Source organism: Vulpes vulpes, chromosome 2 (genome assembly GCF_048418805.1).
Source record: "Vulpes vulpes isolate BD-2025 chromosome 2, VulVul3, whole genome shotgun sequence".
NCBI classification, from domain to species: domain Eukaryota; kingdom Metazoa; phylum Chordata; class Mammalia; order Carnivora; family Canidae; genus Vulpes; species Vulpes vulpes.
In genome coordinates, this window is record NC_132781.1 from 43,432,868 (window position 1) to 43,460,331 (window position 27,464).

Genomic DNA, 27,464 nt, shown 5'->3' on the forward strand with positions numbered 1-27,464 from the left:
CTATGTCTTTGCCTCTCTCTCTCTGTGTCTCTCATGAATAAATAAATAAAATCTTTAAAAAAAAAAAAGATTTTGGGGCAGCCCGGGTGGCTCAGCGGTTTAGCACCGCCTTCAGCCTAGGGCCTGATCCTGGAGACCCAGGATCGAGTCCCACGTCAGGCTCCCTGCGGGGAGCCTGCTTCTCCCTCTGCCTGTATCTCTGCCTCTCTCTCTCTCCCTGTGTCTCTCATGAATAAATAAATAAAATATTTTAAAAAATAGATTTTGAGAAAGACACCAGGTGATTCTCAAGAAACAAAACAGAGGATAACAGGGGAAGGGAAGGAAAAATAAAAGAAAATGAAATCAGAGGGAGATAAACCATGAGAGACACTTAAATACAGGAAACAATTGCTGGAGGGGAAGGGAGGAGATTGGGGTAACTGGGTGATGGGCATTAAGGAGGGAACATGATATAATGAGCGCAGGATGTTATTTGCAACTGATGAATTACTGAACTCCACATCGGAAATTAATGATGCCACGATTTGTTAACTGAATTTATAAGTAAAAAAAAAAAAAAAAAAAAAAAAATACCAGGTGGTTCTCTGTGTGCCTGTATTACTCATGTCTCTTCCTGTAGTGTGTGTACATATACACCCTTATTTGAGAACTACTAATTTATCTGCTTTTTATTTTTATGTGTTTGAATATCTTATGAATTTAAGTTATAAAGAATTGGTCTCTTTCTTGAATAACAGGAAGGACCATAAGGTTAGTATCTCTGAAAAATCTATTTAGACTTAGGAAAGATGACTGATTTGTATTCTCTGCAATATTGATCGCTTTTTATGGGTTGAAAATATACTAGTGGGATCTCTGGGTGGCTCCGCAGTTTAGTTCCTGCTTTCAGCCCAGGGCATGATCCTGGAGTCCCGGGATTGAGTCCCACATCGGGCTCCCTGCATGGAACCTGCTTCTCCCTCTGCTTGTGTCTCTGCCTCTCTCTCTCTCTCTCTCTCTGTCTCTCTCTCTCTCTCTCTCTCTCTATATATATATATATATATGTATCTAATGAATAAATAAAGTCTTTAAAAAAAAAAGAAAATATACTAGTATTAATTTAACATCCTAGAGTTTGCCTGGGTATATGATGAATGTTTTCATCTTGCCCAATACAAACATGTTTTCATGTAGATAGTTATTGAGATGATACTTAAAATGCTATAGAAAAGCATTGTTTTTTATTTGTTCATGGTTATTAATGCTTAGTATTAAATACCACTTCTAAAAAAGGTCTCTATTCTCCCATGGTTTTGTCGATTTTCCATTTAATTTCCAAGTCTTTTGGGACGCCTGGGTGGCTCAGTGTTTGTCTGCCTTTGGCTCAGGTTATGATCCTATGGTCCTGGGATCAAGTCCTGCATCAGACTTTCCCTAGGGAGTCTGCTTTTCCCTCTGCCTGTTTCTGCCTCTCTCTGTCTATGAATAAATAAATAAAATATTTTTAAAATAATAATTTCCAAGACTTTTATATTGAGTACATCCATAATCTTGCCAAAAGCTTGATTTTTAGAATGCTAAAAACCAAGTGAGACATAACTGTATTTTATTTTTACTTTTTTATTTTTATTTTTTAAGATTTATTTATTTATTAATGATAGACAGAGAGAGAGAGAGAGAGGCAGAGACACAGACAGAGGGAGAAGCAGGCTCCATTGCCGGGAGCCCGACACAGGACTCGATCCCGGGACCCCAGGATTGTGCCCTGGGCCAAAGGCAGACGCTAAACTGCTGAGCCACCCAGGGATCCCCTCGTAACTGTATTTTAGCCTTAATTTTAATTTATATATGATTTCTACCTGAAAACACTACCTTCTATCTCTTCTTGGGAATGATTTAAAGAAAGATGTTTTACTTCATTTACTTCATTATGTATTTTTGAATCATCATAAGTGTAACTGTGCAAAGCCAAAAGGTATGCATATTTTCTAATGTACTTTTATCTTTCCCTGTCCTAATTCACTGGTAACTCAAGAAGGAAACTATTACCTGCCTCCTGAAGGTCAGTGCCCTGCCTGAGCACTAGAGAGGACACAAGTTAAATACCGTGCTTTAAATTTGCCAGCTACCGGGCAGACCCGGTGGCGCAGCGGTTTAGCGCCGCCTGCAGCCCAGGGCGTGATCCTGGAGACCTTGGATCAAGTCCCATGTCAGGCTCTCTGTATGATGCCTGCTTCTCTCTCTGCCTGTGTCTCTGCCTCTCTCTCTCTGTCTCTATGAATAAATAAATAAAATCTTTAAAAAAAAAAAACCTTCTTTAAAATAAATATATAAATAAATAAATAAATTTACCAGCTACGAGATTTTACAGTAACTGTATTCATGTAGTCAATTTTTATGTATTTTAAACTGAGTTTTTATTTTGCTAGGAACTGAATGAAAACCAGAGCACCCCAAAAAAAGAAAAACAAGAGTGGCTTTCAAAGCAGAAGGAGAATATACAGCATTTCCAAGCAGAGGAAGAGGCTAATCTTCTTCGACGACAAAGGCAATACCTAGAGCTGGAATGCCGTCGCTTCAAGAGAAGAATGTTACTTGGACGCCATAACTTGGAGCAAGACCTTGTCAGGGAGGTATGTTTGAATGGTGTGATATCAGAAGTAGGTCTGCCACATCCCAGTTGCAAGTCCTTTGCACTCATAATTCCCTTGGCCTAACTCTTTCTTCCCCAGATATTCATCCACATGGCTTGCTTTCTCATTATATTCTTCTACTTCTTTCTTTTACACATATACACTTTCTGGGGGAAGTCTCTCTCCCCAGCTAGAATGGAAATTATATGAAGCCACAGGTTTTATTCAGGTGTTTATATCCCTAGTATATGGCCCATAGTTGGATATAATATTAATGTTTATTTAATAAATATTAAATCATGAATAATGAAGGAAGTATTAATTTTTAAATATGAGAAAATTAATTGGATAATTTATGCCTTCTGATCTGAAGTGAGTGCCATGAATTGTGTGTTACCATTTAACATTGTTATAATCATGTAATTATTAACTAGGCAAATGTGGAAACTCTCATCACAATGAAAATGATTATTTTTATTATTATCAGGGACACCTATGAACATAGATAAATTTATTTCCAAGGTGGCATAAAATCTTCAAGTATAGCACAACTGTTCAAATTCAGTAATAATTATTAGAATTTCGAGTTAAAACAGTTGTATCAATTAGATAAGAATACTGTAAAAGGCTGGTAACATGGAGAGTTGGGCAGTGTTGATAAGTATAAACTAATACTGCCTCTTTGGAGCATAATTCAGCAATAGCTTTTTTATTTATTTATTTTTAGAGAGAGCATGAGGAGGGTAGGAGCAGAGGGAGAGATAGTAAGACAATCTCAAGGGATACCTGGGTGGCGCAGCGGTTTAGCGCCTGCCTTTGGCCCAGGGCGCGATCCTGGAGACCCAGGATCGAATTCCACGTCGGGCTCCCGGTGCATGGAGCCTGCTTCTCCCTCTGCCTGTGTCTCTGCCTTTCTCTCTCTGTGTGTGTGACTATCATAAATAAATAAAATTTAAAAAAAAAAAAAGTAAGACAATCTCAAGCAGGCTTCACACCCAGTGCAGAGCCCAACCCAGACTTGATCTCACGACCCCGATCAGGATCATAACCTGAGCTGAAATCAAAAGTCCGAGGCTTAACTTAGCCACCCAGGTGCCCCCAGTGGTAGCTTGTAAGATTTAATATACACCTATATTTTTACCTACCAAATCCACTTCTGGAACTGTATCTTAAAGAAATAATATGATTATCTGATGCATCATGCATGAGTATTGCCTGAAAATTTACTTAAAGCAAAAGAATGGAAAAATTATAGAATTGTAAAGCAGAAGCTTACTATTGAAACTTAAAAAGTCCTTTATGGGGATCCCTGGGTGGCGCAGCGGTTTAGTGCCTGCCTTTGGCCCAGGGCGCGATCCTGGTGACCCGGGATCAAATCCCACGTCAGGCTCCCAGTGCATGGAGCCTGCTTCTCTCTCTGCCTATGTCTCTGCCTCTCTCTCTCTCACTGCGTGCCTATCATAAATAATAAAATAAAATAAAATAAAATAATAAAATAAAATAAAATAAAATAAAATAAAATAATAAAATAAAATAAAATATCCTTTATGTACTGATCTGGTTGGGATATATGCCCACTATATTTTTAGTTGAAGAAACCATATTACATGCCTATAACATATATTGGTATTCAGTATTAAAACTGTATGTTTTGTATAATAGACGTGTCACGATAAGCATGGGGGTAATTTTAGGAAGCTTTTGCACCAGACTGTTGGCCTCTGGAGAAATAGTTTGCAGAGGCAAAGGAGGCAACTTTGATTTTGACTGCGGGGGGTGGGAGGTGTACACTTGTTTGTTTGGGGTTTTTTTCACTTGTTCTTTTTAATCTGAAAAAATGTATCAAGCATGATGTGCTCAGTATTATTCTGAGTGAGGCCTATTTATGAACTTATTTCATCCTCACATTAAATCTATGAAATAACTATATTATCTCCATTTGAAAAGTGATAAAGCTGAAGCAGAGAGTTTAGTTTTTAATTTAATATGATCTTTTTTTTTTAAAGATATATTCATTTATTCATGAGAGACAGAGAGAGAGAGAGAGGCAGGCAGAGACAGAAGCAGTCTCCCCACAGGGAGCCCAATGAGGAACTCTATCTCGGATCCCAAGATCATGACCTGAGCTGAGGGCAGGCACCCAACCGCTGAGCCCACCCAGGCATCCCTAATTTAATCTTTTTAAAAGATTTTATTTATTTATTTGTCTGTTTGTTTATATTTATGAGAGACACAGGCAGAGAAATAGGCAGAGGGAGAAGGAGGCTCCCTATGGGGATCCTGATGCAAGACTCGATCTCAGGACCCCACAATCACGACCTGAGGCAAAGGCAGATGCTCACCCACTGAGCCACTAGATGCCCCTGAAGCAGAGAGTTTAAATGACTCACCCAAGGATTTGCTGCTTATAAACAGCAGAGCTAGGATTTAGAATACAGACAGCCTCGGGCCACTTGGGTGGCACAGTCAGTTAAGCATCTGACTCTTGATTTCAGCTCAGGTTGTGATCTCAGGGTTATGAGATCAAGCCCGGAGAAGGCTTCATGCTTATCTCGGAGTCTACTTGGGACACTCTCTCCTCCCTCTCCCCCTCCTCACTGCACGGATGCGCTGCTCTCCCCCCCCCCCCCCCACCGTCTCTTTCACAAATAAATAAGTCTTTAAAAAAAATAGAATATAGGCAGCCTAGCTCTACAGTCTATGTTCTTAACCACTACACTATATTGGGTATGCTCCTCGTAATATACTCTTAAAAAATTCAAAGGATGACTTTGAACCCTCTTCAAATATAAAAGTAGGAAATAAGAAAGAAAGGAAAGAGGGAAGGACAGTAACCTCTCGAGATAGATTTGATAGCTTTTAAGCTTTTTGCATAAAGCAGTGTTAGTGAGTAGTAAATGAACAGCATTTGTGCTAATTGTTGATTTACTACAATAAATATTATGAAACTCTCATACTTACTATGTAGCCATTATTGAATCAGAGAATTACATCTATTTCCTGGTTATTCTGTTTCTTAGGATTTTTTTTCCTGGCATCATACAACAGTATTATTCCTTTGTCTTTTGTGTTATGGATTAGGAGTTAAATAAAAGGCAGACTCAAAAGGACTTAGAACATGCCATGCTACTGCGACAGCATGAATCCATGCAAGAACTGGAGTTCCGTCACCTCAATACAATACAGAAGATGCGCTGTGAGTTGATCAGATTACAGCATCAAACTGAGCTGACAAACCAGCTGGAATATAACAAGCGAAGAGAACGAGAACTAAGGCGAAAGCATGTCATGGAGGTTCGACAACAGCCTAAGAGTCTGAAGGTACCTTTAACCTAAAGTTCTTGATAAAAAGGAAGAGATAAAAGGCATTCATATAAACAGTAAAGGTCTAAGACAGAGGTCTGACATAAAATGAATAGACTTTTTTCTTTTCATTTTAAGAATATTTGGTTAGTTTTAATGTGGAGTGCCCATAGCTGTAGACTTTTTGCTTTTGTATTTCTCAGCAGGAAAACCTTTAACTGTGGGATGTGCCATAAATAAGAATCAGAATTCTTATTTTAAATGTACTCAAATGTCCAATGCTGATATTACAGTTAACATGTCAACATGCTAACCTGTAGTCTTCTCTCTGCTGTTCCAAGTAATATGATTTCAGAATCTTATTTACTCTAAATATGATTTGTTTCCAGAAAAGATACTGCATTTTTAATCAGCACAGAAGCCAGTGAATAAAAAATGCCTCTTTATTCCCTCTCCCTTCATTGTCTATACTTACATATTAAAAGAAATGAAGGAATTATCATAGTGTTATCCCAGTCCACTTGCTTTCTTTCTTTGCTTGGTAGTGTAGGTACTGTAGCATAGGTAGTTGGGAGATATATATACATTTTTTTTTCATTAGCACATCAGAGTAGAGCAAGCTGTTATATAGCCTTCCCTCACAAAAAGAAGTAAAGATAAGTATTGGTGATATATAATACCAAAGGACTTTATATTTTATACTTACTTTGGATACAGGAATTCATTTATATAGTATGAAATTTGAAAGATACCAAAGTGTATTCTGAAGATTTCCCTCTTCCCTTGTCTCTCTAGCCAGTTGGTCTAGCCCAGAGTCAACCAGAGCAATTCCAGGAGGTTTTCAAATATTATAACTTGTAATAAATATTTGAAGGAATACAATCACATTAATCTTAGTGAATAAAAGCAAAACCATCCACTGCATAGGCTATATAGTGTGGTACCTCAATTAATTTGTTTATGTCTGCAAACTTTAAACATTTATTTACATCCAGTAAGGCCCATATCCCACAGTATTTCCTTTTTAAACTTTACGGCTTTTGGGCAGCCCTGGTAGCGCAGCGGTTTAGCGCCGCCTTCAGCCCAGGGTGTGATCCTGGAGACCCGGGATCGAGTCCCACATCAGGCTCCCTGCGTGGAGCCTGCTTCTCCCTCGGCCTGTATCTCTCCCTCTCTCTCTCATGAATCAATAAATAAAATATTTAAAAAAAAAAAACCTAAATGTTAAATAAATAAATAAATAAACAAACAAACAAACAAACTTTACGGCTTTTATTTGATAATTTAACCATAAAACTGTTCTTTGGGCAGCCCAGCGGTTTAGCGCTGCCTTCGGCCCAGGGTGTGATCCTGGAGACCCAGGATCGAGTCCCACGTCGGGCTCCCTGCATGGAGCCTGCTTCTCCCTCTGCCTGTGTCTCTGCCTCTCTCTCTCTCTCTCTCTCTCTCTCTTTCTGTGTCTCTCATGAATAAATAAACAAAATCTTAAAAAAAAAAAAAAAAAAGTAGGGCAGTCCCAGTGGCCCAGCGGTTTAGCGCCGCCTTCAGGGCATGATCATAGAGACTCGGGACTGAGTCCCACATCAGGCTCCCTCCATGGACCTTGCTTCTCACTCTGCCTATGTCTCTGCCTCTGTGTGTGTGTGTGTGTGTGTGTGTGTGTGTCTCATGAGTAAATAAATAAAATCTTTAAAAAATAAAAATAAAAATAAAATAAAATAAATAAAATAAAATAAATAATAAAATTGTTCTTTGTCTTTAACTGTCCTGAACTGAAGTGAAATTCATTAACAGGGGTAATCTGTGTTAAAATCTAGAATCTATACTGTATCCAATTGTAACTCTGATTCCCATGCAACTCCATTCTAATAGACTATCTTGAATGAAATATAGAAGCAAAATTAAGATGGTTTACCCTTTACTTGTGAACTGGGGTAAAATTTTACTTTGTTATGTCTTCAAAATAATTAGCATCATTTAGATTAGCTTATGTTGACTCCCCATGTAACTTTAATTAGTCATTGCTTAGAAAAATTGGAATTATAATGATTTTTCAGATTTATTTTGTCTTTGTAATGAAGAAAATATATACTCTTGTGGCTACAGAACAATTTCCCACCAAAAGATTTTTTAAACAACATGTCTGTAAGATTAATTATTGTTATAAAGTCAACAGTACCCAGAAGTAAACCAAACTGAAAGCTGGTTAGTTTTCTATAGTCATACCATAAATCTAGTATGATTGTATTTCTCTAAGACTTGAAATAGGTGGTTGTTTGATGTTTAAGCCTTCCTTTCTGTTTCCTCTTGTTGGAACCTTTTTGGTTTGAAAGCTTATAAACACTGTATTTAATTTATGCAGATACTATACAAAAAGTGAGGAGAGCAATAATATTTCACAATCATACTCAGACTTTAAATGATTTAGAATGCCTCCTTTGATGACCAGTGATCTCAAGATTTTCCATAAAGGAAATTGTTCTGTTACTTTTGTAGGGAAGAAAATCATGATGTTCCTCTGAATTATGTATATCCGTCTCCTTGCTTAAAGAAAATAGTCTATATTTTAACTCCCAAGTCATCCCATTTTTATTTGCTTAAGTCTTAATAGTTGTGTCTTCCAACTTCCTTCAAGACTTTAATGGGGAGTAGGGGGACTTTAGTTTGAGCACTTATGTAAGTGTGTCATTTCTGTAGAATGAGTTGGGTAAATACGTATTGCCTAAATACGTTTCTTCATCTGCTATCCAGATAATAGTGTTAAATGAGTATAAGTGAAGGGAAACGACTGTAACTTTGTTTTTGTTTTCACTTGGGTTAACTATTGAGGGATATAGTTTATTCTTAGGTATAAGTGTTAACTCTTGCTGAAAAAAATTTTTCAAGTTCTTTTTTCTCTTTAGGCTAATGATATGGAATGATTACAGTTTTCTTGGTAGCATATTTTAAAAATAAGAACTTTTTTTTTAAGATTTTATTTATTTATTCATGATAGAGAGAGAGAAGCAGAGACACAGGCAGAGGGAGAAGCAGGCTCCATGCCAGGAGCCTGACGCGGGACTTGATCCCGCGACTCCAGGATTGTGCCCCGGGCCAAAGGCAGGCGCCAATCCGCTGAACCACCCAGGGATACCCAAAATAAGAACTTTTAAAAGAGTGAATGTTATAGAGAGACAGGAGAGAATGTCTAAATTTCATTGTTTCATTCCTAGCTAACCTGGAAGAATTTTGTTAACCAAGGACAGTATTTAAGTATAGTGCTACAAAGCATAATTAAACACAGAGTTTCTCTTTCTAGTTAGACAATTCTTGACCCTTCACAGAATAAAGTATTATGACTATGATCTAGTACCTCAGTTGGTATGAAATATGGAAAAGTCTATTTGATGTTGTAGTATTACAAGGGGTGGTGAATAATAACTAGTTCCTTGACAAGTGTTTTACTTTGTTAATATGTACATATGTTGCATACTGAAGCAACTAATCAATATCTGGCAGTATTTACATTAAGGTAAAATAATTTCAAGTGTAGGTTCTGCCTTAGTGGAGTAAATAAATATATTCTCACTTACAGACTCAATATACTTTCTAGAATTATATCTCATCAAATTGTGCTAAAACCTGAGTTCATAGAATAACCTGTGATTAACAAAAATTAAAGCCAAAACTGTCTCTGGGCTCAATTATTTTATCTCAGAAATATTTATGTAGGGTAGCCCAGGTGGCTCAGTGGTTTAGCGCTGCCTTCGGCCCAGGGCGTGATCCTGGAGACCTGGGATCGAGTTCCACATCGGGCTCCCTGCATGGAGCCTGCTTCTCCCTCTGCCTGTGTCTCTGCCTCTGTGTATGTGTGTGTGTGTCTCATGAATAAATAAATAAAATCTTTAAAAAAATATATTTATGTAGCTTATGTAGCTTATGTAGCTTATCACTCCCAAGGAAGTTGTCCTCTCCCTTGCCCCATAACTTTTGTTTGACCTTTAAAAGATGAGTTAACCTGACTGACTTCAGGTTTTTGCTTATGGTATTAAAGCATAAACCATTACTAAGTGTGTTTCTACCTAGTTTCAGGTGAAAAGGATAATTAACTATAAATAACAATATTAGTCTGTTACTAATGCCCGCTTTTGTGGGATCTGTTATACAGTATGTAGTTAGAGTTAAGATTATTATTAAAAGAAATTGAAGCAAAGTGTCTCAGATATTGTCTGGCTACTAAATGCATGAGAAGAAATTTAATTTTCTGTCATCAATATACATGGTAAAGCTAATTTTAATATTTACTTAGGGCACTAAATTTCTAACAAAATAATAACTATTGCTTTAAGTCCTGTGATAAGTGAGATTATTGATATTTTAATTTTTTTAATTAGAGCTTTTGTTTAAAAAATGCATGGAATCTAGTGGTGTGACCTAATAGCCAAGTGCAAAAGTAACTGCAACCTTATGATCTGACCTTTTTGTTTTTGTTCTCCTGTTTTCCTGGTAGCATTTGTTTTAATGTAAGCCTAAGGTATACCAAATGCCATATATTAAAAATTACATGCATCTATTTTTTTCTTCCTAGTCTAAAGAACTCCAAATAAAAAAGCAGTTTCAGGACACCTGCAAAATTCAAACCAGACAGTATAAAGCATTAAGAAATCACCTATTGGAGACGACACCAAAGAGTGAGCACAAGGCTGTTCTGAAACGACTCAAGGAGGAGCAGACCCGGAAGTTAGCCATCTTGGCTGAGCAGTATGACCACAGCATTAATGAAATGCTCTCCACACAAGCTGTGAGTTTGTTTTATTTAGGCAAAATAAATTTAGTTAGTGCTCCTTTCCCTTCTACAGCAATGAAATCCCAGCAATTAAAATGCTAATTAGAAATGATAGTTCTGGGCAGCCCGGGTGGCTCAGCGATTTAGCGCTGCCTTCAGCCCAGGGCCTGATCCTGGGGACCTGGGATTGAGTCCCACGTCAGGCTCCCTGCATGGGACCTGCTTCTCCCTCTGCCTGTGTCTCTGCCTCTCTCTCTCTATGTCTCTCATAAATAAATAAATAAAATCTTAAAAAAAAAAAAAAGAAATGATAGTTCTCCTGCAGCTTGGGAAATAGTGGTGATGCTCCATAGTCTTCCTGTTCTGAGCATTGCTTGGAAGCATGCATGTGGATATAGAATTCTCATTGATACATTTAGACCTGAAGTTTTAAACAGGCTCTCTGCCAGTGCTCCTCAGGTGTTTAGCACTTACCCCAATAACATGTCAAGATTGGAGCAGCAGCCTTGTTAGGTAGTAGGCAAAAAGTAGTACTGTATTTGGAATTCAGATGGTCACATTTAAATACAAATATGAAATATTTTTAAAGGGATGCCTGAGTGGCTCAGCGGTTGAGCGTCTACCTTTGACACAGGGCGTGATCCCAGATTCCTTGGATGAAGTCCCACATCGGGCTCCTTGCATGGAGCCTGCTTGCTTTTCCCTCTGCCAGAGGCTGTCTCTCTTTCTGTGTCTCTCATGAATGAATAAATAAAATCTTTAAATAAAAAACATGAAATACTTTTAAAGATTTATTTATTTATTTTAGGGAGAGAGTGCAGGTGGTAGGTGGGTGGAGAAAGGCAGAGAGAGGGAAAAAAGAAGACTCCCTACTGAGTGTGGAGTCACACTTATGCCTGGATCCCATGACCCTGATACCATGACCAGAGCCAAAACCAGGAGTTGAGCATTTAATCAACTGAGCCACCCAAGAACCCCAAAATATTTTCTATATAAGTTTTTTTTTTTCTTTTTTTTTTCTATATAAGTTTTGTAAACATTTTCTTAAAGGCCAGATAGTAAATATTTTAGAGTTTGTAGGGCAGGAGGCAAAATTGAAGATACCATGTGGGTACTTATATAGCCATTTAAAAGGTAACTATTTCAAATGTAAAAACCATTCTTGAGGTGCCTGGGTGGCACAGTTGTTTAAGCCTCCAACTCTTGATTTTGGCTCAGGTCGTGGTCTTCGGGTCATGAGATTGAGTCCCCTGTCCGGCTCTGAGCTCAATGAGGAGTCTGCTTGGGATTCTCTCTCCCTCTCCCTCTGCACCTCCCTCTCGTGCTCTCTCCCTCTTTCTCTAGGACAAATAAATTTTTAAAAAATTTTTTTATTTTATTCTGTTTTTTTAAGATTTTATTTATTTATTCATGAGAGACAGAGAGAGAGAGAGAGGCAGGCGGACACATAGGCAGAGGGAGAAGCAGGCTCCATGCAGGGAGCCCAATGCAGAACTCGATCCGGGGACAGTGGGATCACGCCCTGAGCCAAAGGCAGATGCACAACCGCTGAGCCACCCAGGCGTCCCAATAATTTTAGAGAGAGCACAGGCAGGGAAGGAATCGAGGGAGAGAGAGAAGCAGACTCCTCACTGAGCAGGGAGCCTGATGTGGGGCTAGATCCTGGGACTCCAGGATCATGACCGTAACCAAAGGCAAATGTTAACCAGCTGAGCCACCCAAGCTCCCCAAATAAATAAATCTTTAAAAACAAACAAACAAAAAAACCAAAACCAACAACAACCGTTCTTAACTAGTACAGTGTATAAAAAAGTAAAAACAAAAAAACCCAGGCAACTGCCCAGATTTGGCCAGCAGGCTGTTTGCTGGTCCCTAAACAAAAAAACCCAGGCAACTGCCCAGATTTGGCCAGCAGGCTGTTTGCTGGCCCCTATGCTATAGTTATTTCTATTGGAGAGAAAGTATTCAGAGTGATCATATTCTAGATTTTTCTTAAGAAAAATGTGATTTTTAAGGCATCCTCCAGAGAGCTCATGATAGTTTTATCTTCCTAATGCCATCAGTGATTACTAGGCCTTCCTTTTCAGAGATGTTTACTCCAAGGCATGAGAGAGAAAGAACAATTGTGTATCCTACAAAAGAGAATAGTCTGTCTTTTCTCACCTCCTGTTTTCCGTAAGGTAAGGGATAGATAACTCACAGTATATTTTCTTTCTCTCTTTCAGCTACGTTTGGATGAAGCACAGGAAGCAGAGTGCCAGGTTTTGAAGATGCAGCTGCAGCAGGAACTGGAGCTGTTGAATGCATATCAGAGCAAAATCAAGATGCAAGCCGAGGCACAACATGATCGAGAGCTTCGAGAACTTGAACAGAGGGTCTCTCTCCGCAGGGCACTCTTAGAACAAAAGGTATAAGTAATACAAGGAAGGTAATTGTGCTAGTGTTTGCTTTCAGCAGAAGCATTTTATAAATATTTTTTCATATTGATTGGTGGCATTAGATTGTTTTCACAATACTGTGCTTCCTTAATTCTAGTTTTAGTAGTGTTTTTCTTTTTCTTTAAAATTATTGATTCAGTAATGAACCTTACAATTATTGAGTACTAAACATCAAGGGGAAATATAAGTAGTAATTGCTAGAGGAAGGAATATGGAATTATATGAATTGGGAGAGAGTAGCTCTAGCATTGTGATTCTCACTTATTTTATGTACCTCACTCTAGGGAGATTGGAGAAAAACTTGGATAGTAAAGAAAAAGAATGTTAGTAATTGCCTTATTTATATTTACTTATTCTTTGTCAGATATATTAAACAATCGAACTAGAATCCCCAAATTCATTTGATCCTTTAAGATAGTAAAATTGTGTGTGTGAGTATGAGTGTGTTTGGGGGGAAAGAATGATGGGCAGAAGATTTTTAAGACATTAAAGAGGACACTATTTGTTGTTAGAAGCATAGTTGATCCTTGAACAATGTGGGGGTTAGGGGCTGTAACAACCTGTCCGGTTGAAATTTGCATTAACTTTTCTTCATGTATAAAAGTGACCAGAAGCCTTACAAATAACATAGTCAACTAACACATATTTTGTATGTGTTACATACACATACACACAGCCACCTTGGGTGGCTCAGTTGAGGTATTGTATGTATTTTGATGTATTACATACTGTCTTCTTACAATATAGTAAGCTAGAAAAGAGAAAATACATTTACAGTATTATACTGTATTGGAAAAAAATCATATGTAAGGAGAAACATGTAGTTCAAACTCATGTTGTCCAAGGGTCAACTGTAGTAGAATATTCAGGATTCAAAGCTATGTTTAAGAATTCCTGAGCTAGGGATCCCTGGGTGGCGCAGCGGTTTGGCGCCTGCCTTTAGCCCAGGGCGCGATCCTGGAGACCCGGGATCGAATCCCACGTCGGGCTCCCGGTGCATGGAGCCTGCTTCTCCCTCCTCCTGTGTCTGCCTCTCTCTCTCTCTCTCTCTCTATCTCTATCTCTATCATAAATAAATAAATAAATCTTAAAAAAAAATAATAATTCCTGAGCAAAAAAAAAGAATTCCTGAGCCATGGTTCCCAATAGCTGGTATTGTCTTAGGTCCATTGTAAGTGAATATTTGCCTAATAGTCTTGCCTAATGAAAGTTGTCATTGTTTCTGGATAAAAATACAGTGTCTTCTCATATTAAAAAAATTCACTTAACTAAGATGTTACTATTTCCCAGGACAGCTGTCTATTATTACTCTAGCTTCTTTGAGAGTTCTTTGGCTCTAAAAATTATCTCCGTTATGTTTCTCATTCAAGGTGAGAAAGATACATAAAAATTTTTTTTAATCTAGTTTTTTCAGATTTTATAAATCTGATTCCAATTTGAACATTTAAAATTCAGTCCGAAGTTCTGCCTCTTATGCTTCAAAATTATCTAAAAGGATAACCTATAATATTTTAGAAATAATATCGGGAGAAATATTGGTACTATTAAAATGTATTTGTATTTTTAGCTCCATCTAGTGGTTCAGAATTTAAACAGTGCTAATTAGTATCTTAGGTACAGTCTTTTTTCAATATATGAACCAAAGTCTACATGTTCTACAAAGCCTGTTTAAAACTGATACCCACTGGAGAAGGTACAGTGGTACTCTCATACACTGTAAATGCATTTTGAAAAGCAATTTGAATGTATATATTGAGCTTTGAATTGTTAAGCATTTGAGACTTTTAGAATTTAGCCTAAGGAAATCCAAAATACAGGGAAAATTATGCATATAAATGGTCATTATAACATTTTATAATGGTTTAAAATATCTAACCATTTAGGTTACTGGAGGGGAAGTGGGCAGGTCAGTGGGGGAAATGGGTTAAATGAGTGATGAGGATTAAGTGCACTTGTGATATATCTGGTGTTGTATATATATAAGTGATGAATCACTAAATTCTACACCTAAAACTAATATTACACTCTATGTTAACTAACTGGAATTTTTTTTTTTTCTAACTGGAATTTAAATAAAAGCTTGGGGAAAAAAATCACCTAACCATCTAAATAGAGATATAATTAAGTAATTATGGCTAAGCCAATGAAATCTTGCTCAGCCATTTAAATGATGGCTACAAAGACAGTATTAATATGGGGAAATGCTTATGATGTATTGAATGAAATCAAAAAGACAAATTACACTTATAGTGAATTGAAAGAATGTTAGTGGCTATTTAATACAGTAGATTTGTTCTTTTTTCTACTTTACTTTTTTAAATATTACTTTGGATAATGGAAAATACTAACAATTACTTAGTATTAAAAATAATTTTAAAAACAATAGGATGATAATCTGTAGTGCTTTGAGTTGCTGCTTGATTTTTAGGGCTAATGGTTACATTTCAAATGAAGGGCATGACTGTAGAGCAGTTTGGATCAGTTGGCAACTGCCAAATCCATGTACCCTCCCTATAAAAACTTTGAAAAGTTTTAACAGCTATTTTTCTGTACCTTGTATTTACTGGTTGTACAGAAAGGAAGCAGCCGTCTGAAAATACAGATGGAATCTGAGTGAACATTAGTTGTTTATAGATGAATAATAATTCTGTTTAAAAAAATTGTTTTCAGGGGCAGCCCAGGTGGCTCAGCGGTTTAGTGCCGCCTTCCGCCCAGGGTCTGATCCTGGAGATCCAGGATCGAGTCCTATATCAGGCTCCCTGCATGGAGCCTGGTTCTCCCTCTGCCTGTGTCTCTGCCTCTCTCTCTCTCCCTCTCTGTGTCTCTCATAAATAAATAAATAAAATCTTTAAAAAAAAATAAAAATTAAAGAAAAATGTTAAATCCCATGTGAATTTTATACATGCATGAAAAGTGGCAGTATCTCCAAAGTATAAGTGGGCTTTTTTTTTATTATTTCATTTAGTTTTCTCTCAGTATTTTACAGCATCAATAACATGGTTGGTAGTTTTTAAGTAAGAATTGGCAATTTTTAGGACCTTTCTTTGTGGAACTGAAAATATTTATACAAAAATGCCGCATTTGATTTCAAAGGAAATTGGCTGGAAGATCCTCTCAAAAGTCTTAATTACAGTAACTCTTATCAACCCAGTGAAGCCACTTTTCTAATTTACAAAAACTAAGTCACAGGTTTTGTTTGTTTATTTATAATTTTAATTTTTTAAAGTCACAGGTTTTAAAAGAATAGGAATTAATGTAGTCCATCATAAATCTTAGTTTCATTTTTATATTATTGAAAAATGTTCTGAGTTTCTTAAATGACAATACTAATCAGCAAACAAAACTGAAAGCATACTACATAAAAGGTTGATAAACATTAGTGTTTAATATTTTTGTCACGAGTTTCCTTCAGACAATATGCAAGACATTCAGATCAGTTATATACTCAGCACATTCCCATCATTAATTAGATCCCTTGAATTAAATGCTTTTAGTAAGTGGATTTTTTTAAGTTTTACATTAAAAATAGTTAAAAGATAAATTTGAAGTTCTTTGAATCCTTAGAGATATGTAAATTCTTTTTATATGGATTTATAGGATTTTATATGTGATTATTAAAAGTGGACATTTATTTTATTAAATACACAATCATTTTTCTTAAAACTTGATAAGTTTAAGGGGCACTTGGCTGGCTTAGTCATGAGAACATGTGCCTCTTGATCACATGGTTGTGAGTTTGAGCTCCATATTGGGTAAAATAAAAATCTTGGGATCCCTGGGTGGCGCAGCGGTTTGGCGCCTGCCTTTGGCCCAGGGCGCGATCCTGGAGACCCAGGATCGAATCCCACGTCGGGCTCCCGATGCATGGAGCCTGCTTCTCCCTCTGCCTGTGTCTCTGCCTCTCTCTCTATGTGTGTGTGTGACTATCATAAATAAATAAAAATTAAAAATAAAAAAAATAAATAAATAAAAATCTTTACAGAAAAAAAAGCTTGACAAGTTTAGAAAAGCATAAATAGAAATTAAAATGTCTGTAGTCAGGGGAGCCCCGGTGGTACAGCAGTTTAGCGCCGCCTGCAGCCCAGGGCCTGGTCCTGGAGACCTGGGATCGAGTCCCACATCAGGCTCCTGCATGGAGCCTGCTTCTCCCTCCTTCTGTGTCTCTGCCTCTCTCTCTCTCTATGTCTATCATAAATAATAAATAAATAAATAAATAAATAAATAAATCTTTTTTAAAAAAATGTTTGTAGTCCCAGCACTCAGAAATCACCACAGTTAACAATTTTGATGTCTTTCCCTCAAAAGCACTCTTGTCTAATCTTAAGTTCTTCAGCCTTCACATAAAATGCTCACTCTAAAACTTTGTAACACTTTAGTACCTAGAAAATTCAATAATTTCTTTTTTTTTTAAGATTTTATTTATTTATTCATGAGAGACAGAGGTGGGGGGCAGAGACACAGGCAGAAGGAGAACCAGGTTCCATACAGGGAGATCAGTGTGGAACTCGATCCCAGATCCCATGAGCACACCCTGAACCAAAGGCAGACTCTCAACCACTGAGCCACCCAGGCACCCCCTTTCAATAATTTTCAAACTCTCCTTACTGGAATCTGTTCTGACCAAAATACTTATCATTTTCCCATGTCTTTGCACATGTTCCCTTGGCTGAAAATATTTTTTCCTTCCCTTTCTCTTCCTGGTAAACTTGTATTCTTCCTTCACAATCCAGTCTCTGCCACCTCCTCTGGGAATACTTAATTTACACTTATCTTTCTCCCTTATAGAGTCAATCACTCCATCTCTTTTTATTTCTGCTATACCTTGTAAATCTGTTATTATGTCTTACCACATTCGATTAGGACTTTTTATTTGCATGTGTCTCCTCTGCGAAACTTCATATTTTTTTTAAAAAATTGGAACTTCTGAAAACTTGATACATAAAAACTAAACTCATTTGTTGAGTTTGATTTCTGCAGAGAGCATTAAGTATTGGTTTAAATCCTCAACAACCTTTTTTTTTTTTTTTTTAATTTTTTTTTTCAATATTTATTTATTTATGATAGTCACAGAGAGAGAGAGAGAGAGAGAGAGAGGCAGAGACACAGGCAGAGGGAGAAGCAGGCTCCATGCACCGGCAGCCCGATGTGGGATTCGATCCCGAGTCTCCAGGATCGCGCCCTGGGCCAAAGGCAGGCGCTAAACCGCTGCGCCACCCAGGGATCCCTAAATCCTCAACAACCTTGATAACTGATTTAATGCTCCTTTTTAAATTATTTCTTATTTTTAAAAAACTTTTTATCATGGAAGTTTTTTTAAGATTTTATTTATTTATTCATGAGAGACCCAGAGAGAGAGAGAGAGAGAGAGAGAGAGGCAGAGGGAGAAGAAGGCTCCCCATAGGGAGCCTCATGTGGGACTCAATCCCAGGACCCTGGAATCAGACCCGAGCCAAAGGAAGACACTCAACCACTGAGCCACCCAGGTGCCCCGATCATGGAAATTTTCAAACGTATACAGAAGTAGGAGGCATTAGTACAGTGCAACTCCCAAGTCCTTAACCACCCAGCTTCAATAGTTACCAATATTTTGCTAAATTTTTCTTATCTATCCCCCTGCTCCACACATAAAACTTTGTGGTAGAGGCAGGAGGTGAGGAAGAAATTTCAGCATACCACCATTTGATTCCAAAAATGTCTTAAGTTGGTTTATTTGGATTGGTTAAGTCCAGATATTACATTTAGCTAATTATCTTTTAAGTTTTTTAGTCTAACTGATCCCTGTCCACCTTTTTTTTTTTTTTTTTTTTTTAATTGGGGATTGGATCATTTGTTCCGTAGGAATTCTCACTTATGGATTTGGCTTATTTCATCTTCATAGTGTCATTTAATGTAGTCCTCTCTTCTTTATTTCATATTTCCTGTAAACTGGTAATTAGGTCCAGAGACATGATTATATTTAGATTAAACTTTTTCTTTAAAAAATTTTGCAGGGAATTGTCTTAAGGGTTATAGTGTACTTCCTGTTGCATCACATCAAGAGATACATAATGTCTAACTATGCCACCTTTAAGTGATTTTTTTTTTTAAGATTTTATTTATTTATTCATGAGAGACACACACACAGAGAGAGAGGTAGAGACACAGGCAGAGGGAGAAACAGGCTCCATGCAGGGAGCCCGACATGGGACTCGATCCCGGATCGCTAGGATCAGGCCCTGGGCTGAAGGCGGCGCTAAACCTCTGAGCCACTGGGGCTGCCCTTTAAGTGATATTAATATTGATCAGGGTGTTCAGGTTTTGTCAGTATGATCATTCATAAAATCCTCCAACTTGTGGATGCCTGGGTGGCTCAGTGGTTGAGTGTTGCCTTCGACTCAGGGCATGATCCCAGGATCTGGGATTGAGTCCCACATGGGGCTCCTTGCAAGGAGCCTGCTTCTCCCTCTGCCTATGTCTCTGCCTCTCTCTTGTCTCTCATGAATAAATAAAATCTTTTTAAAAAAAAATCCCCAACTTTTTTCATAGTCTATTGACTTTATGTATTTTTAATATTTAAAAAATTTTATATACAATCAGCTGTATTTATTTGTAATACTTTCAGTTTTCCAGAACTGATTATCATGGCTACTCAACTATGAATTTTTAGCTATATAAAATCTCCTAACTTTTCAATGAAAACTTTTTAGTTTTTTTGTTTGCTTTCACTTAAAGTTTTGGTCTATCTGGAATGTAGTGTAGGATGGGATTCTATTCCCATTTCCTTCCAGATGTTGGCCAAATGTTCTTGTGCTGTTTGTTTCTCCCATTAAACTAATTACCGCTTTTGTCTTGCTGCCTACAAAGAGGTGTCTGGGTGGCTCAGTCCATTGTTTCCCTTCAGTTCAGGTCATTATTTCAAAGTCCTGGGACTGAGCCCCACATCAGCCTCCCTGGTCAGCAGGGATTCTTCTCTGTCTCCCCCTGCCTACCACTCCCCTACTAATTTTCTCTCTCTCTCAAATAAACAAGTCAAATCATAAATAAATGCAAGCCTACAAACTGAGATCTTCATTCTGTTTCACTAAGTATTTTGCACCAGTACCGTATTTATTTTAAGATTGATTTATTTCTGAGAGAGAGAAAGAGAGCAAGCACAAGCAGTAGGAGCAGAGGGAGAAAGAATCCCAAGCAGACTCTGCACTGAGTGCAGAGCCCAGTGTGGGACTGGATCTTATGACCCTAAGACCACAACCTGAGCCAAAGCCAAGAGTCAGATGCTCAACCAACTGAGCCACCCAGGTGTCCTTTATATTTATTATATTAGAGTGACATTTTGGGATATCTGATAAGGCTAGTTTCCCCCTACACCTTTTCTTTCTCATTTAACTTTAATGGATTTAGTAGCTATTGATCATAATTGCCTTGATTTATTATTTAAATAGAAGTACTACCTTTGTTTTTTGTTTTTTTTTAAGTAGGCTCCATGCCCAATATGGTGCTTGAACGCAAGACCCTGAGATCAGGAGTCACGTGATGTACCGACTGAGCCAGCCAGGTGCTTTTAAGAACTTGATTTTAGGGGTGTCAGGTTGGGTCAGTCAGTACAGCATGTGACTCTTTTTTTTTTTTTTTTAAGATTTTATTTATTTATTCATGAGATACAGAGAGAGAGAGAGAGAGGCAGAGACACAGTCAGAGGGAGAAGCAGGCTCCATACAGGAAGCCTGATGTGGAACTCGATCCCGGGACTCCAGGATCACACCCTGGTCTGAAGGCAGGTGCTGAACCGCTGAGCCATCCAGGGATCCCCCTACAGCATGTGACTCTTAATCTCAGGGTCACAAGTTCAAGCCCCATGTTGGGCATGGAGCCTATTTAAAAAAAAACAAACAACAACAACTTGATTTTAACCTGAAACTAATGTAACCCCAACTATCTGCAAATGAAAAATAATAAATATTTTTCATATTTATTTTTCATATTTATTTATTAAATAAAAAACAAACATCTTTAATTTTTAAAAAGAACTTGATCTTAGGATAAATAAATAAATGAACAGATTAATTAAATTAAAAGAACTTACACATTTTTTTTAAAAGATTTTATTTATTTGAGAGAGCGAGTGAGCACAAGTGGAGGCGAGGGGCAGAGGGAGATGGAGATGGAGATGCAGACATCCTGCTGATCAGGGAGCCCACTGTGGGGCTGGATCCTGTGATCATGACCTGAGCTGAAGGCAGATGTTTAACCAACTGAGGTACCCCTGATCTTACACATTTTAAAAATATAAATTATGTACAATTTCTACAGTACATCTCTTTAAATTTTTTCATACAATTTTTTAGTTTTTATTTATTTTTAAGTAAAAATAAAATACATTGGAAAAAAATAAAACATAAGGCTGGAACTCATGACCCTGAAATCAAGAGTCACACACTCTTCAGGGGCACCTGGATGGCTCAGTCAGTTAAGTGTTGGATGTCGGACTCTTTATTTCAGCTCAGGTCATGATCTCAGGGTTGTGCGATTGAGCCCTGTGCTGGGTGTAGAGTCTGCTTAAGATTCTGTGTGCCTCTCTTTCTCTCTCTTTCTCTCTCTCTCTCTCCCTCCCTCCCCGCTCCCCCCCTCCTTCTCCCTCTGTCTCATCTTAAAAATAAAAACAACTGGGACACCTGGGTGGCTCAGTGGTTGAGTGTCTGCCTTCAGCCCAGGGTGTGATCCTGGTGTCCCGGGATCAAGTCCAGCATTGAGTTCTCTGCATGGAGCCTGCTTCTCCTTCTGCCTGTGTCTCTGCATCTCTCTTTGTGTCTCTCATGAATAAATGAATAAAATCTTAAAAAAAAAAAAAAAAAAGTTGGCATGCTCTTTAGACTGAACCAGCCAGACTCCCCACATCTCTTGAGTTTTTAAATGTGTCCATAAAGTAGCCAGAGTGAACTTTTTTATGAGTTCACTTCAAAGCTCAGTAATTATTGCTTCCTAGTTTATAGATTATAAAAAATAAATCAACTTTCTTTTTGCTTCCTTCTCCCAACCTCAAACAGATTGAAGAAGAGATGTTGGCTTTGCAGAATGAACGCACAGAACGAATACGAAGCCTGCTGGAGCGTCAAGCCAGAGAAATTGAAGCTTTTGACTCTGAAAGCATGAGACTAGGTTTTAGTAACATGGTCCTTTCCAATCTCTCCCCTGAGGCATTTAGCCACAGCTACCCGGGAGCTTCTGGTTGGTCTCACAATCCTACTGGAGGTCCAGGACCTCACTGGGGTCATCCCATGGGTGGCCCACCACAAGCTTGGGGCCATCCAATGCAAGGTGGACCCCAGCCATGGGGTCACCCTTCAGGGCCAATGCAGGGGGTACCCCGAGGTAGCAGTATGGGAGTCCGCAATAGCCCTCAGGCTCTGAGGCGGACAGCTTCTGGGGGACGGACAGAGCAGGGCATGAGCAGAAGCACGAGTGTCACTTCACAAATATCCAATGGGTCACACATGTCTTATACATAACTTAATAATTGAGAGTGGCAATTCCGCTGGAGCTGTCTGCCAAAAGAAACTGCCTACAGACATCATCACAGAAGCCTCCTCACTTGGGTACTACAGTGTGGGAGCTGAGTGCATATGGTATATTTCATTCATTTTTGTAAAGCATTCTGGTTTGTGTTTACTAATTGGGATGTTATAGTATTTGGCTGCCGGGTTTTGTTTTGTTTTTTAACTTTTGGAAAAATTTTGAAAAGGGGGAATTAATGTGTGTATGTAAAAAGAAATCAGCTAGATTGGGGGTATTTTCTGAACACTGCAAAAATGGAATGTAGCATGGTGGCTTGAGTCATCACTTTGGGGCAACCATATCCTAAGAAATTTGTGACAGGATCTGAAGTATTTCTCCATACCCCAAATTCTTAGGAGCCACTCACAGCAGGCAGCATGTGCTGAAACAAGTGATTATGGAAACACACCTGTATCCCCCTCACCACTGTATTTTCTTTATTAAATTGGTCTGACTTCTCAGCCTCATTTGGAGTAAAAAAGTGGAAATCCATGAACACTAAAGGGTTGCATTGACTTTTTCAGAGAGTAGAAAAAACTTAGTTCTTTTTCTGAGTGGCTGCATAGGTTTGTCAGTTTTTGTTTTTGTTTTCGTTTTGTCCGTTCAATTGTGCCTTCTTTGTGGCATGGTGAGATGGAGGTGCTTCAGGAGATAATGAGTTGTGTGGGAATTGCATCAACAGACCTGTGAGCCTTCAAAGGGGAGGCCAGAGGGTGAGAGAGGCCCCTGAAAGTTCATGTGGTGGGTATGTTCAGCAGCAGAGTGAGGAGATGAAGCCTATATATCCTAACGTTTTGTTGCTTAAACTGTGATATCTCATCCTAGCTAAGCTCTGTAACTCCTAAAACCCCCAACAGTACTTTTACTTTGTACAAAAACAAAGACATATAGCCAATACATGTCAAATGCCAGAGGCATTTGAATTATGCCATGTTTGCAAACTGCCATCCATTGAAATTCTCATCACACTACAAAGACATAATTTGATTACCACCACCACCCCCACCCCGGTTGGCTTGTGAGATTTCCTGTTTACAAGTAGAATAGCCAATTATTTAAATGTGTAGTTGCCATAGTGAACCAGGAGTCACTGAGCCAATGACTTTACCAGCTGCTGACTAATCCTCATCACCACTGTAGATTTTGCTGCATGTGCAGGTCCTTTTTTTTTTTTTTCCTGGCTGTTTTTGTTGCTGCAATACTTTACAAACTTCTAGTTCCTTGAGACTTAGTGACTGGCATCATGTTAACATCACACAATAGGAAACACCACTTCCAGAAGTCTCTAGCCTCAGTGCTAAAGTACTACTGAAAAGGAACTAGCAAGTTTGACAAATTAAAATTAAAAAAAAAAAAAAGTAAAATAAGTTATAGTGGTCAGGGAATCTCTTTAACGAAAGCTAACTTTTTTTCCAGAGGGGCATATTTTGTTTGTTTTTGTGTTGTTTTGCAATGAAGGATCAACCCAATGCTAAAAGTCAGATGTTACTTGGTATTCCACAGCCAGTGTGGAAATTGAATTGAAGGTAGGTAAGAAGCTATGAGTATGACTTGAAGGAAAAACATGTCCTGTCCAGTGACAGATCAGAGTTTCTTACAAGTTATTGCCTGCCACCCACCTTGTCTTGAAGAACCCTTGCTGCTAACTCTGGGTCCTGCTTTTTATGTGGTCAGAGGGCTCCAAGTTAGAATTTTCTAGATCCTTCTCAATGATACTCTTTACCTAGACCTGACTAATGACCAAACAGTAATCTATCACTGTCGAAATCTTTGTCTCAACCAAATGTAAGTCTTCTCTAGATACGTCAGCCTAATCTCCATGAATCCTCCCCTTTAGGAGTTTTGCATTCATTTAAAGGTAACTGGGGAAAAAATTAATAATGAAATGTAAATCTTTTTAAAACCAAGATAAAAGTACAATTCACACTCAGTTTTAGTGTTCAGGTAGTGTTCAGGTAGCACTCTAATACATTGTACTTTTCACTGTGCTTAAGATCACCAGTTTTTAGGTGAACATAACATGCACTTCTAATGAAAGGGGCTTTTAATTTTCTCAATATCTTTTTTGCATTAAAATACACAGTATTTCAAACATTGAAAAATGTACCTGTTTGGAGGAAAATGATAGGAAAGGTCTTTAGAATTAAGTGTCCAAAAATGTTATGGAATTTGATACCTTTTTAAAAAACTATTATTCAGTTTGGCCCATCTGTACTACTGGAGGGGTGGAATAGGGATGCAGATGAGTTTCACATGCAAAACACTTTAAAATCCAAAATACTACCAGTGATACATGTTAAAGTCTACTTGTAGACTTAAATTAGTCGAGTTACTCAGTTCATATACTTGTAAAATTGTGATTGAATACTGACTCCAAATGTCTATCCAGTAGGGCTTTGTATCTGATTTAATTGTGTGGCAACCAGTTTTACTTGTAGGTCATGACTATACCTGGATTATTCAATTAAGTTAATTTTAATTAAAATATTTATAGTTTGCAGAAATAATTCCAATTAATTGGTTTGTGTGTGTTTGTAAGATCTAACTTCTGAAGAATCTCATACATGGTAGGAATCATCAAAGAGTAATGCTTGTAGCAGAAAAATTTGAAAGGTTTTGAAAGATTCTAAAAAAGCAGGCACTTTCTGAATCAGTGTACAAATGTCAGCATTTGATCAGATTAATACTACCTCCTCCCCACTGTTGGTATTCACTTGGTATATATGTATTTAAGAAAAAAGTATGGGAAACTTGTCCAGCATATCAGAAAGGGTTCCCTTCCTTTTGCACATACCTTTTCTCTTCTTATTAACATCATTCTAATCCTAGATTATAGTATCTGAAAGTATTTTCATCAATATAGATAATGTTAGCTGTAAAATGTGTTTATATTATTTTTATTTAGAGCTGCCATTCCTTTTAGTCATTTCTGTGCCTAGAAATGAATAGCCCTGCATTTGAACCACCCCACATGTATAATATCCTTGGTACGCAGGGCCAAGGATTTATTGGTGAGTTGATCTTTTTAGCATAGTCATGATTTTCAGTTGCCTAGACATCAGGTAAAGACCATTCAGTACACTAAAATGTCCTTGACACTCCCTCCTATTTTCCTCACCCCCTATCCAAAAATTGAAAACTCTATGAGTATCTTTTTCAGACCATAAGGCAGACTTTAGTAACTTTCGACTTCTTTAAGTTCTAAATGTCTGGCATTTTAAACTTTTATAGAATACATTGTGTTGGACACTGGAATAATACTGTTTATTTTCACCTGTGAAAAATATTGTACTTGAAACACCTCCTTTACATTTCTCCATGTGTGCCATTCACTAGTGGAAATAAATTGTATTATACCATGATCTACTGGCTTTTTAAAACTGTGTTAAATATGCACATTTTGGTATAGCTATTATCATTTGTATGTATATATTGTATATACATATGAGTGTCTATATGTGTGTATAGATAGGTGGATGTAACTCATACTGTACATTTCCATCAGGGCGCTTAAGGTTCTGTTATTGTGTTTGTTATTTCAGTCCTCAGTTAAGGCAAGAATGCATGTGTTTCTTCAGAATGAGTTGCTGGGTTAATATGAGAAGGTGGTCATTAGATGCAATCTTTTCTGTTTTACTCCCTTAGCACTTATGTGGGTAGAAAGAAAGTAAATTTGGAACCATAAGTTGCAATGCAGTAAAATATTGCTGGAAGAGGAGCCAGTCAGTGTTTCTATGAGTTTGTGTTGTGATGCAGTAAAAGATAAGTGATGCAGAAAGAAATGAACTGTGGAAATCCAAAACACTGGTGGTGATTCCTCTGCAAAGACGATGAAAAGAACCAGGAAGTCACACAGTCTCCACGTGCGCAATCTAAATGTGTTTCTTAGGAGTGATGCCATTGATCCTCTTAACTCTTGTTACTCGATTAATAATAATACTTATAAATTTTCCTAAGGACCGAAACAGCCAAGAAAGGAATTACTGCTAAAGCATCTAAGGTTCTCCTAAACTATGAGATCAACAGGAAATGGCCACTGGGAGAGAAGGATATGGTATTGGTGTGGGGCTTTCTCCCTTGAGCTGCCTCTTCTTGCTTGCTAATAGTAAGTTCTTCGTGCACCTTCCAGCCCTTCTGAGCCACTACTATTCAAGCACAGATTTGGCCCAACACAGCAACCCTTTCCTGGGAGGTTTATATGGTCCTGCATTCTGTCCTGTGCGCACAATGTGAAGTGTTTAGTGTGTATTCAAGTCCGAAAATAATATATTTAAGGTATATAAGTGTGAATCTCCTATATAATGATGGAAGAAGAGGTTCTTGTTTCTTAGAAAACTACCATCTCTAAGGAACAAAGCCAAAACTTGGGCTGTCATCTTTGAGCTGCTTACCAACATACAGATCATTATTAAAGAGAAATGAATTCTATTTTGTTTTTCATTCATCCAACATGATCATACCCTTAACCAGGTTGTAGCATTGCCTTTGAGAAGGCATTTACTCCTAGTTAAGAACTGGAAATTTCCCATCCTCTGATTCCTTAAAGGATGAAGAGTGTGCTATATATACACTTAGCAGACTTGCCTCTTGTATGCAAGGACTACTGATTGAAGTCTATTTTGCTGTGTGTGTGGTTATGTTGTCTGCACTTTTATGAAATCACCATGATAAGCCTACATTGGAAATGATTATTCGTAAGGAAGTTTTTATTTAAACACTGTCTAGAAAAAGAAAGTGAAGCTGAGAACTCTTATGTTAATGTACATTTATATTTTCTACTGAATTCTGGGAGCCCCCTTTAAAGTCATGTTG

General features: G+C 37.8%; 1 protein-coding gene across 2 annotated transcripts in view; it reads left to right on the plus strand.

The window, feature by feature from the left end:
• Nucleotides 1-26,014, plus strand: part of TAOK1 (TAO kinase 1) — a 153,771-nt gene extending 127,757 nt beyond the window's left edge. For both annotated transcript variants that reach the window (XM_026016302.2, XM_026016303.2), the window contains 5 exons: nucleotides 2,412-2,615; nucleotides 5,697-5,936; nucleotides 10,486-10,698; nucleotides 12,909-13,091; nucleotides 22,145-26,014. In XM_026016302.2, the coding sequence (XP_025872087.1) occupies nucleotides 2,412-2,615; nucleotides 5,697-5,936; nucleotides 10,486-10,698; nucleotides 12,909-13,091; nucleotides 22,145-22,606 (1,302 nt within the window). In that variant the 3' untranslated portion in view covers nucleotides 22,607-26,014. The remainder of the gene's footprint in view (nucleotides 1-2,411; nucleotides 2,616-5,696; nucleotides 5,937-10,485; nucleotides 10,699-12,908; nucleotides 13,092-22,144) is intronic.
• Nucleotides 26,015-27,464: the final 1,450 nt, after the last annotated feature.